The following is a 13,405-nucleotide window of genomic DNA, read 5'->3' as shown; positions in this document are numbered from 1 at the left end:
TGCATTGAAGTATTTTTTTTTTTCAATGGCAGCAGGCACGTCCACCAGCCCTGACAGCTGTATGCAAATGAGGTGCGGCCGGGGCGCGCTCCAGCACGTTCAGCTGAGTGGCACATGGCCGGCGAGCGCCAACAGCCAATCAGGAGCTGCCTTTAGCGCCTGGCAGAAATCTGGGGACCCGTAGCAACAAGACCCCCAAATTATTCAAACAGCCCTCTTCTGCGCCCACCCCCACATCCCCCAGACTTCCTTACCATATGATTGTATTGTGCATAGATTAACTTCATTACGCACAACATTACGAGTTTTAAGGACTGTGCACAAATGAATCCGTCCATCCCATCATTTTTATGGCTCTCTTTTTCAAGTTTTCTACCACAAATAGGACTCGCTGTCAAATGTGATAGAGCTAATACGAATAACAAAGTATTTTTGGAATTTATTTCTTTGAAGCACCGATAGGTTTGCAATAGACAGCATTTTCGTAGACACAAACGCTTCAATATATTTTATATGAAACTAAACAATTTAAACTGTATTTTCTTCATGAATAATGGCATTTGTACAGGATATACCATTAAATATATAAATGAGGACATCAAACGCTGCCAAGATTATTTGGACAACTTTTTAAGACTGAGATATTTTATGATTGATTGTTAATATTCCGTTAAGTCATATTCGGCCTCTCGAAGCCACGTATTTATCGTGCAAAGTTTGCATTGAACGGGTACGACATACAGAGACAAATCGATCGAAATGATGTGCATTTTTAAAAACGGATTTCACTTTCCAGGTGTCAGAACTGTTTTTGCGTACATTGTGAGCCCACTGCCAAATAAAATAACTACGCATTTTTTAATATAAACTATTGATATTTTCTTTGCTTTGCAGGGGTGATCTGTTCCTGAGTACGCGCAATTCCAAGGCAGTACACAAATGTTATGTGTAATGTTTCGTTTAACTTTCAAAAAATGCTTAAGCTCGTTTTATAGGAGATACACTTTAAATAATAAATAATGCGCTGTTTTAATAAAGCTTTGTTCAATAAATCAAAACGTAAAACATTTCAGCTTCGTTAGTTCTGCCCAAATGAGCAACCGAGAACATTTGAGGATGGCGATTGTTCACGGCGACAAAAAAATAAAATAAATAAAACTACCCGTATTATTCGAGTCACAAAGTGACAGTTCTTTCCCTGCCACGTCCCTTTAAGAAATTAAAGTTCTGTTGGTCCCAGACTCCCTGGTTAGGTCATATTTTTTTTCGAACACCCCCTTCTCTGTCCATTTTACAATTATGTTCATGACGAAGATTAATCTTCAATTAAGGTGATCAGGCGAAGCATTAACTACAGGCAACGATAATGAGATCCCTTGGAACGTATGGCTTCACTCACAGTAGGCGCCACTTGTTTTTACAAATACTTGTAAATAAATTTGAAACTGTTCAGTGCAATATAAATGTATAATCAGATATACTCTACAAAACATTTAGCCACGTAATTAGAAGTAAGCATTCAACCTCTAAAAGCTTTTCTCATTTGAAATATGGAGTAAATAAATCGTCCATAATAAAGCTAAACCCATTAAAGGGTTATTCAGTAGAAGAACACGTATTGGAAATGTTCAATTAATGATCCGTCAACCTTCTGTCAATGAAGAGTGGCTGGAAAGCCGTCAAAATTGAACCGGAGTCATCTTTTCAAGTACGTGGATTTCGGTAACCTGCCTCGGGGTTAGACAACATTAAACATTAGGCACGAGGGCAAAGGTCAAGTTTAACAACTGAGGATGAGCATTGCATTGAATTCATTCATATATCTATATCTATATCTATATCTATATATCTATCTATATATATATATATATATATATATATATATATATATATATATATATATATTTTTTTTTTATTATTATTATTTTTTTTTAATGAAACAATCACTCTAAGGCTCATATTGAACTGACAGCGCTTTGACATGTTGCGTTGGGCGCTTACATTGTCCAGTATGGTATGTGCCTGTCACAGTGCACAGCGTGTCACACTTGCCGTTGGCCTTTGTTCGCTACTTGCAAGGCGTCTGTAGTGTGTGACATTTAATTTGTTTTACCTGTCAATTAAAACGCCTCTCCTATAGGATTATTTACCACATAACACACACAATCACCGAATCTTGTGCAGTCATTTTTCCATGTTTCGAGTCACTGACACGATTGCCGATGAACTCGTTCTTCTGCCCTTCCCTTCATAATTGCCTTGGTTCCATATATACTGTTTCCCTATAATTATATACCACAGTAAACGTATCTACACCGTCTAGAAGATAGCGGACATAAACATTACATCCTGTTACTGGCATCAAATGCGGTTACTGTAGGTGTATAGTGTGACGTTGTTAAGCGCATACAATAACGAAAGGAGAAGTGTATTATTATTTGGGTGATGTCTTTATCCAAGGCGACATGCAACATTTCAGATAGAATTGGTTATATTTCTTTTAAGTGCAGACAGATGAAGTCACTTGCTCAAGGTCACACTGTGTCAGTAGTGGGTTTTGAACCCACAACCTTACGGTTTGAAGTATGAAGCGATAACCATTACGCCTCACTCTCTGTGTATTAATAGACATTACAATACGATTTCAACTTTAACAATGATCATATTTAGGCATTATTTTAAATTGTAGCCAATTACATTTTCGATGTTCCGGTATATGTATCTGCACACACAAAGATCAACACGTAATAAATTCAGACATCTTGAGTTTTAATATACAGTTTTAGGGTTGGCTGCGAAAAAGCTGGAATGAGTTGACATTGGCATTGGGTCACAACTTTCGTTAAAAGTTCGATGCTGGCTTTCCGGCTTCCAAAGGCACTATGTACGGCACAAAGCAAACTCCGAAAGCTGGAGGTTGGGTGATTCCATGTTTTATGCGAAATTCGATTTAGTCTTTGGTTAATTTGAAATATCACGCGCCGAACAATTTCGATATACTATAAGAGATTCGAACGTAACCATCATCATATAAAGCGTCTAGTGAGTATAATCATCTTTAACTTTAGGTGGATACAAGAACGAAATTATTTGTAACGAAATTTCGAAAAGTATTAGTGGACATTTGCTTTATTATGCAAAAATGTGATGCGAAATAAGTTCTAAAACAGAGAAATCATGCAAATATTCAAATAGTCTGTTCTAAACTCTAGCTCCATCTCTTTCAACCATACTTTCATATTATTATTATTATTATTATTATTATTATTATTTATTTATTTTTATTTTTTTATTATCCTTAACGGTTCACACTAGCATGTCTTGAGAAGCAACATTGGGAAATACAGGAAAAATAACGCCTTCAAGCTTTTAAAAGATATGCTACTCAAGTGTGAAACATATCGTGTATTTTGTAAACATCGAAAGGCACGGAAACCTAAAAGCACTGTTTGCTTCTGTCTTGTAATTAGAAGAGCAAGTCCCACACCAACTTATATCGGGGCAACAAAAATTGTCCAATTTACCTTCTACTAAATTTTTAACGGGGAGGATCATGAACGTTAGGCTACAAATACATTCTAAACATCACATCAAATAAAACAAACCAGCTATTCTACACTTCACACGATTTTCTTTTTCTGGTTGCGGTCTCTCACGCGAAGATAACCCTCCGCCCTCTGAGATGCTAACAGTGCCTCTTAAATTCGAACGTAAGCCTGTAATGTAAATGATAACTGAGATGATCCGCCGAACCTGCTTTTACTTTGGCGGCGCCCCGATTCTAATGAACTGTCTTGTTCCGCTTTAATGCCTACTGATTTTTGCTAGCACACATCTTAAACAGCACAATTTATTACGTACCAAGCTGGACGTTTCACGCTAAAATGTACGGAAAGACTGTAGTGAATCCCTTTTTATATACTTGACTAACAAAAAAATTGCAGCTGGCTTTCGGGCTAATCACTTGATGAGAAATATATATGTAGGACAGAGTCGTGCAGCCAAAATATAGTTTATGAATGAACATTCACCTTGTTAGGGCGTGTTGTTTGCAATAGTAAATTATCGTGCCACGGTAAAGCGGGAAGCTGCGGCTGCCTGCCGAGACCTGTCCACGGCGCATTCCTATACAGACCTCCGTCATTCGAGTCACCTCCACATACCGAGACATGCACGGGGCCGCATTCCAGTATACAGAGAGGGGCAGAGACGGGAACACCCGCAGCTCACCCAGAACGAATTCGTTTATCAGCCGGCACATCTAATGGCAACCAGAATCCACGGTCGAACATTTTTTAAAAACGAAATGAAGTTCCACAATCCCCACTGCGTTAGTAAAAGTGAGATCTGATGTGCGGCCAAAGAACAAGTTAAGGTGTATGCGTTTTTTTTGTTGTTGCTGTGACTGTGATTATTCTGCAAGTCTGGAAAAATAACATAGCACTGATAGCACCCATGTTCGGCTTTTATAAAAACAGTGTTACGGTTTGCTGAAAATGAGATTCCTGCTTTGTGCCGAATGACCTTCCAAATAAAAGTATGATTAAGCGGAGAGCTAAACCTATAATATCTTAATTCAAACGCAATAAGAGCAATGGCTAATAATCATAGCCATAATGTTTTAGAATTCGTTACGTCCGTCCGGTGTAAGGCTGGTGGGTACCAAGCGCACATCCACAACGGGTGACGCTTACGTTTTTCAATCTTAAATGCACGAAATGAAGAGAAACCAACAATAAACAGAAAGCTGCACCCGCACACGAGTAGAACATGTAGATGCTAGCCATTCAAGTAGGACGCGCAAAAAACTGCACCCGCACACAAGGAGAATTTCCACCAGTCAGGCAGTGAAGTGTGGGGACTTGTAGTCCTAAAGAATACGCCACCACTGCGACAAAATGCGGCTGTTTCTCTTGGTGCAAACATATTAGACAGATTTTAAAGTTTAACATTTTACTTCCAACATGTACAGTTTTAGTGCTTTCATTATTATTATTATGAAGTTATAAACATCATCCAGTATAGGGCGAATAAACGAGCAAACCCTGGTAAAAGGTCAACGTTCGATACATGGTGTATATATATATATATATATATATATATATATATATATATATATATATATATATATATAGAGAGAGAGAGAGAGAGAGAGAGAGAGAGAGAGAGAGAGAGAGAGAGAGAGAGAGAGAGAGAGAGAGAGAGAGAGAGAGAGAATTTTCCACTTTCTTTCTGCTTTGGACTGTAGTACAAGATCCAAGCAAAATGACACCTTTTATTGGCTAACTAAAAAGATTACAATATGCAAGGTTTCGAGGCAACTCAGGTCCCTTCTTCAGGAAAGATCCTTTGGACTGAAATACTCCGGTAACAGACGCGCACAAGTTGAGTGTAACATCATAAAATCATTGTATCGTTGATCATTGACCGTTTTCTTGTTATCATAATAATAATAATAATATCATTATACCCATAAGCAAATAAAGAAAAATATCTCCTGCCCTCCATTCATTCATTTCCTAACCTGCCTATCCTGATCAGGGTCACAGATTTTATCACACTGTAGAGCACAATAGCGGCTATAGGACCATCTAACTTGTACATCTTTGGAATTAGTGGACAGAAACACATGCAGAGCCAGAGAGAAAACTCCCTACAGCCAGTATTCCCTGCTGCACTTGCGTTTTCCTAGAATTTCCTGGGTTTATCATTATTTGACCACAGACACATTTTAGTATTATAGGCTACTTAAAACAGTTAAAATGATGAGCTATGAAACTGCCAAATAAAAACTGGTATTATAAAGAGCCATAACTAGTGTGTATAATATATACATTACTTACACATTTGCACATATTGGCAGTTTAAATTACTTCTTTATTGAACGTCGGTGTCAAGAGAAAAGCTGAATCCGTTATCTAATGGTATGAAAGTCACCACCTTAATGGCTTTAATAAATGTGTAACAGATCAAATGCCTCGATTTATGGTTTCAACTTTTCACAAATCAAACAGTAGAACACTAGAATACCTAATAATGAGTCCCAACATGGATCTGAAGCAGTGCTTAAGGTCTTGAAGGGGTACATGATACCTACCTCGGCTAGACATACAGTACATGGGCGCTACTCATGCGTTATCTTATAGAATAGCATTACAAAGTGTGCTCTGGGGAAAAGCTTAACGCCACTGATCAGCAACTGATCATTTTTATTATTATTTCTTTTCTTTCTAATAATACTGATAATTATTTATATTTATAGAGCGCTTTTCTCACTAATCAAAAAGGAATTCCTGATTTCCTTACTGCGAGGCAGTAGCACTACCACTGCGCCACCTGATGATAATAATAATAATATTAATAATAATCATCATCATCATAATCAATAAAATAACGAAAACAATTAACCTGATTCTGTAAATGGTTGAATGCTTATGAAGCCAGTTTTGATCTGTAGTTGGACGATAATTTTAGTTGAATCAACAAGCACAATGTTGCCTTTTTCAGCAAAGTGCCCTTTATGTTAGACATCAGGTCCACACGTTACCACGCAGCATCTTTGAATTTTTATACAATGTTTTAACTCACATGCTCGTTTCTGTGTCTGTACATTTTATGAAGGCAGCATTAAACGTTATTAGTAATGGTAAAGCAGACCCATTAGGCTAGAATACTTATATACAAATACTGAGTACCACTTTCCAATAAAGCACAGATTTATAATTATAGAAAATATGTCAATATTCAGAAAATAAATTTATTAATTCTGAATCAATCTGTCCATATTCATTTAGGTATAGAAAACCATACATGAAATGTTAAAAAAATGTTCAATCTGATTGTTGGATTTTTGAAGAGTATTTGTTCCTATATTTTACATTTTTCATAAAATTAGTGAACAGAAATAGCATCCTATAGACCCAAGTCTATTTGTTCCAGTCAGTTTGCTTCTACAATGATTATCCTCCACATTATTAAACAAATTGTCCTGTACCCATTCACCCTCAAGGGACCTTTGCATTGTACCCCAAGCAGAAGAGCTTCAGCAATAATCCTTCTCCAAGTTAACTGTCTGAAATAAATCAAGGCTCGCAACGATGTACCTTTTTCAGTGGAACAGCACCAAATTCAAGGCTCGTTGATGGGAAGTCGTTAACATGAACTATGGGTACCTAAAGAATAAAAATTGCAATCAAAACATTGCCCAGTCTTCATATTGCAACAGTGAAATGTATTGAGAATATAAAAGATAGATTTGAATCTTAAAATTCAAGATGAATATATGGAACATCAGTTTTGATTCAGTTACGTCTGGCATAAAATATTAATGCATCTCTTTAAGGGCTTCAGAGATATTTTAAATATACCATTATGCCAGAAATCCACCACTTTTTGTTAGTATATTGGACTCATTTAGTTAATTTGCATTTTAAACCTTGGAAGCCGATCAATACAATTTTAATATATAGTTAATATTCCCTCTTAGAATTTCCCCAAAGGGAACAGAAAAATAGCAACAGTTATCAAGCATCCTCTTCCAGTCTGTCTTACGCTGCCGTCTTTAATGACCAGCTATCACAATTATACAACAAAAAGGCATCATTAACAGCTTATTTCAAACTTCAACATTTCTTAGTTGACAGTAAACTCAAATATATATATATGTGTGTGTATGTACAGTATGTATGTATGTATGTATACATTCCAGTATTTTTAGCCACGTATCCTATGGGGTATAAGATTCTTTTATTGTGTGTATATCGTAAATATTAGTTATCACTCACGTTTTTAATTGAATTAAAGTGAACATGTTAATATAAGCAAAACGTTACCTGATGACTTCTCGTATTTATCTGTGGACATTAAATGTAACCAAAAAAAAATCTGCCATGACGATCAAACTGCAATGCCCAATGCATTTATCGTCATCTAAAAAAATACAAACGTTGCGAATGTTCTCCGCTGTCGGAAAACCCAAAGTGCCCCGTTATATTCTAATCAGTGTTAATATTGTGACGCCCTTTCGTTTTCGTCTCTTTTATCTTTCTTTTACAGTTTAGTAGTAGTGTGCTATTATGCTTCAAAATCTTATGACAACGCGCAGTTTTAAAATCATTTCTACAGTTTAAAATATTATTTTCTACTGTGTATTTCATTGCATGTGGCAGTGTAACGTACTGCCTCTGGTCATAGTTACATTTCCTCTCGGTAAAGTATGAGAAGCAGTCTTCACTCATTGATTTTTGGACACCTTAGCTCCACTCCGCCGTGTCCTCTACTCTCAGTTTTCTGTAAAGATGTTAGGCCGAACGGGATAAACTCGTTACACCTTTTCGTACGGAGTGTACTCATGGACATGTTGCATAGCTTGACTGTCTTTTGTTAATTAAATTAACTGTACCTGGCATTAAAGAGCATACAGTGCATTAAACAACTTGCTTAAACCGCAAATTAATATTCTGGTTATAAGCGACGTTTATTCCAGGGTGCGATTATTTATCTTACGAAAATCGGTTTTAAGTGTTGGTGTTAATTTGTTTTATCCTAAAAGAGTTTAAAAGATAACAACGCAATAATCATTACTGATCCGACGCCGCATCATTCAAAGAAGAAATATCCTTTTATTTGTAGATCTAAAAAGGATGGAGCAAACTCTACAGCTGACTAAAAATAAGATGGACGTTTTACCACAGGGGAATACGAACAACTAAGTGACGCTTTGCTGCGATGAATTATTAAACACATAACGTCTTATTACAACGGACATTTTAAAGTATATGGTCGATTAGCCAGCTTTAAAGTTTTGCGTTTTGATTTGTAGAACAAACGTAAATAGCGCGTCGTTTATGCGATCAGTATACATTTATAAACGTGGCAACGTTTTCTAAATTTCATGTTTTCTTGTGCATACACGACTAAATAAAGAAACCTTAAACCTTAACCCATCTATATTTTTCAAGCGATTTCACCATTTAATGATTGCTGGAGGTGTCCGAATGGCGAGTCAGGAACTAAACGGAGGCTAAGGTTCAAGTGTTAATTGTTTATTTATTAATTTTAAGCAAAATTAAACTGATTGTGTTTGCCACTCTCAATTACTATTATTACGTTCAGCGTTGCTTTGTTGAAAATGTTAAGCTCATTGAAAGCATGCATTTACTCACAAGCTTAATTTTTGGGGAAATTAACAAAACTTTTGGGGTAATTAAATATGAGATGACCACTGCGTAAATAAACACTGCTATTACTAAAATGAACTCTTCTGTAAGGAGACTGAGTTCGCTTTCAGGGTCGGTTCAACGGCAGCGCGAGCTGTTTCATCGGCAGAAGCCGGGCTGTCAATGACGCGGCTAGGCAGGGCTGGAGATGAGGAAAGGGTTACGGTGGCACGTCTGTCTTTAGGGTGGAATTAGATTTTCCAGCTTTATGTTAATGCGGGTTGGGGAGGTCAGGTGGGCGCGTGGCTGTGCCTCTGAGGCACACTTTCAAACTTCCAATTCCAACAATAAAAAGAAGTCCCTTCCCCCGCTGTCCTAACAAACACTGTACAGCCCCCTTCGCAGCCGCAACCTCTACTCCCTGACAGAAAAATTCCAATAACAATCGGCACAGTCCCAGGAGACACCATGCACTGTCCACAGTCCGCTACATAGCAGTTGGGGTGGGGGGGTGAAGTGGTGGTGGGGCAATATATTATAGAAATTAAGTAAACTAGGAGACGTCAGAAGTGAGCTTATTCCAAAAGTGCTGCAAAAATAAAGACTCGGTGTAAACTGTTCGTATGTAAAGTGTAACGTATTATAACATAAAATATGTAATCTCAGTCTATAATGACACACGCTACGGTTCCTCATATGCATACTTGAAGAAAGAAAGAGAGAAAGAAAGAAAGAAAGAAAGTACAGCAGTTTTTGGGGAAGTTTGGGTTATCAGACAAAAAAATGTAAGAAAAACTTGTGTTCGTTTAACCCGTTTGAATTTTATTTGCAAAATGCTACTTTATTCACACTAAATCACAAGAGAAAACAGGAAATATCTTTTTGTAGGCAGTTGTAAATGCCTTAGAATTAATGTCATTTGTTGATTACTTTAAAAATAAGCAGTTTTTGAAGGTTACGTTTTTCCACGTTTCCTCCTTTCTAACTGTTAAACGGTCTTTTCAATTCTAACCGAGTAGCGGCTTTGAGTGCTGGAGCGTTAGACAGAACGCGTCCGGCGTTTTCCATTATGCATTCACTGATTTAAAAGCACGGTTTGAAGACCGTGCGTATTTAGCATTTACAGTTACAGCCTTTGAATGGCTCTGCTCTGCTCTTAATACGGCTATGCTCGGTTTTTTGTCTCTTTTATTTGAAACCTGGAAACATTTGCGCGAAGCTTATTTGATTCTTGCGGCTTCCAATGTAAATGTATTCCTCTCCAGTTTCTTCTTTTCTTCCGAGATGCGTAGGGGGAAGGGGGTCTTTTTTATATTGAGGAGATGCTATGAAAAGGGTTAATTTCGCTCACAATGGTCCGGCTGACTGCATCTATTGTTTGGATCAGACGCCCTAGGGGCACCCAGACTGATGAAGCTCGAGTTTTCAACTTTTTTTTCTAGGTTTCGTTGGGGACCATCCCTTCCCCCTCTCTAGAGGATTCCTCTCATCTCCCTCTCTCTCTCTTCTCTCTCCCTCTCTCTCTCTCTTTCTAGCTTTCATTCTTTTCTTCTGTCCTCTTGAACCAGGACAAAGCCACGGCACGTGTGTGCTGAATGGACCCAGGACAAAAAAACACAAGAGGAACAAAAAGCCACAGAGCTTGGCGTGTGGCATGTATGCGCCAATCTGCATAATGATGAAAGACCACGCGTCGCGGGGAAACTCGCATCTGCTGCTCTCTCCCCGGAGACATCGGCGGGATCAGGTTGCGGGGCGCTCCTATTGGCGCTTACTTTGCAGCCATCTGCGGCCCGCAGGCAGACAATGGGTTATAGCTGCCTTTAAATACCGATGTAAGGTGGAGATCTTTAGTATCTTCGTAAGCTCGAAAGCAACAAGACCCAAATTACTTAAGACTGGAGACCATACTACCTTGCTGCATTTTGTTTCGAAAACTTTACTTGGCAGCTGCTGCAACGACACTGCCAAAGAGACTTTCACTATTATTTATTTATTTATTTATTTCATTTTGCCTTTGGATTAAAAAGAAGCAAAGCCAAAATGCCCAGAGGTTTTTTGGTTAAACGCACCAAGAAGACCGGTCCCATCTCTTACAGAGTACGCCCGGCGGAACAAGAGGACGAAGTCGCCCCGCAGACATTTATCGCTTCCACATGGGCAAGCTGCCCAGATACTTTGGATGGGCGCTCAACAGGCCCTGTTCCAGCCTCCGTGCCACAATCCCTCCTCAGAAGCCATTTCGTCATTACCAGCAGCAGTAGCCAAGTTAAAAGTGTCAAAAGCCGGCCCTACCATGCGGGGATGCCGGAAGCGCTCTGCGCCCCGTCTCTGAGTCCAAACCGGCCGGTCAGCACGGGCTACAACGAGTCATCCGAGGCGGCCTTGGGCTACTTAGACAGAAAACGCAATTCCAGGTCGCCTATACAAGCGGAGTCTTTTCCGGAGAGCACCTCGAGTTCCTTTACATCTCTGGTTGATGCACAAATGGCCTTAATGCCATCTTTGGCTGAGATAGCAAACAAAATGGGCTCAATATGCAGCCGAGCCTTGTCGCCTTCAGGTGCTCAAAACCTGAAGAGACCGGCGGTCGCCCCATCCAAAGCGAAGCAGCCTCTCCCCAAAAAGCCCAAAATGACCTGCGCCCCTAACAGTGCTGAGAAGAAGATGAGCTTTAAAGATGAGGTCACCACGTCTCCAGTGCTCGGGCTGCGCATTAAGGAAGATCCGGAGGAAGACTGCAAACCCAGGGCCAGTGCCGGCAGCCCGCTGGGTGAATTCATTTGCCAGCTATGCAAAGAAAGGTACTCGGATCCCTTGTCTCTTGCCCAGCACAAGTGTTCCCGTATTGTGAGAGTGGAATATCGCTGCACAGAGTGCGACAAGGTCTTCAGCTGCCCCGCTAATCTCGCTTCTCATCGCCGTTGGCACAAACCGAGGGGCGCCCAGACAGATGCGGACCGACAGACACTCGAAAACATCACACCAGCTTTGGTCAACAAGGTGCGCGAAACGAACTCTCCATCGCCTCATTCCTCAGACGCAGGGTCGGACGAGGAATCTTATTTTGACTGTCCCTTGTGCTGCAAAAAATTCCGGAGGCAGGCCTACCTCAGAAAACACCTGGCGCTGCACAGCAGACCGAGCGCAACGGCACAAAAAGCGCAACAGGCTACAACTGCAGAGAGCAGTCCCGGGAAGAAGGCTCCGCAACCGCAGGCATCCCGTCCCATTCACGTCATCGCATCTTTGGCACCCATTTATCGGGGAGCAGATGCGACGCTCCCTCCTGCGCCCACGCGTGTGGCCCCTGAAGAGCTGACAGTAAGGCATGGAGAGGAGATCTTCCGTTGCCGTTACTGTTCGGAGAAGTTCTTCTCCTCTCCTGGACTGACACGACACATCAACAGGTACCACTCACCAGAAAGCAGGCACGCGATCCTGCTGTCTCAGGCCGTGTTATAACAAACTCGTTAGATAACCAAAAAGACGTAAGCTGGAGTGCCTCTTTTAACGGCAGTTCATTCAAGGAACCCTTAATTTATATTTGGACTGTATTTTGTTTTATCATCGAACTGAAGTTGTTTCTAAAGAAGCAAATGATAACGGATTTGCCTTATAAACCACAATATTTAAACGCAGAACATTTGTATCCATTTTATGTACTTAAGTGCGAGTGGGCGTGATGGTGATATGAACAGTTCTCTCAGATGGGAACGGTATAAATTATATTATTTATATATTGCTTTTGTATGAAACTATTTGCTGCTTTTTTGTATTTATAAAAAATGGTAGGGTTATATTGATGTTATTTTGTCTAACTTGACGTCTTTAAAGTATGAAGTGCTTGTAACTGACAAGGTTTTTCTTATCTATATTATAACGCACCAAATACAGATATTTTGTACTTTTGTATGTCATAAAATGAGCTTGCATATTTAAAACAGCAATAATAAAAATCACGTAAGTGAATAAAACCTACATGTTGTTTGCCTGTGTTGCTAAACGAAATGAGGTGATCGCGTATTGACAACTGCTTCGTTTGGTATACGATACCTAATGAATGAAAGAAATATTTTGCTCTCCAGAAAGGTCAAACAACAAAGTTATTAACAATAAATATTTACAGCCTTCATCCTTCCTTACTGTCACTCATCCATTCTTATTTAGTAATAAGTACGCAATAAATGGATGACGGTTCAAGTACAATCTATAATTGGGCTTTATTCTTTGTTTTCTGATTTCCT

At 39.3% G+C, this 13,405-nt stretch overlaps 1 protein-coding gene across 1 annotated transcript; it reads left to right on the top strand.

Annotated features, from left to right (window-relative positions):
* The first annotated feature begins 10,128 nt into the window (after window positions 1-10,128).
* Window positions 10,129-13,139, top strand: LOC120539190 (insulinoma-associated protein 1a-like). Its single transcript, XM_039769030.1, has one exon. It carries the CDS (start codon window positions 11,202-11,204, stop codon window positions 12,621-12,623), a length of 1,422 nt encoding a protein of 473 aa, XP_039624964.1. The 5' UTR covers window positions 10,129-11,201; the 3' UTR covers window positions 12,624-13,139.
* Window positions 13,140-13,405: the final 266 nt, after the last annotated feature.

This window comes from Polypterus senegalus, chromosome 11 (assembly GCF_016835505.1).
Source record: "Polypterus senegalus isolate Bchr_013 chromosome 11, ASM1683550v1, whole genome shotgun sequence".
Classification (NCBI taxonomy): Eukaryota; Metazoa; Chordata; class Cladistia; order Polypteriformes; family Polypteridae; genus Polypterus; species Polypterus senegalus.
The sequence above is the reverse complement of the archived record's forward strand: the minus strand, read 5'-3'. Positions and strand labels throughout refer to the sequence as shown.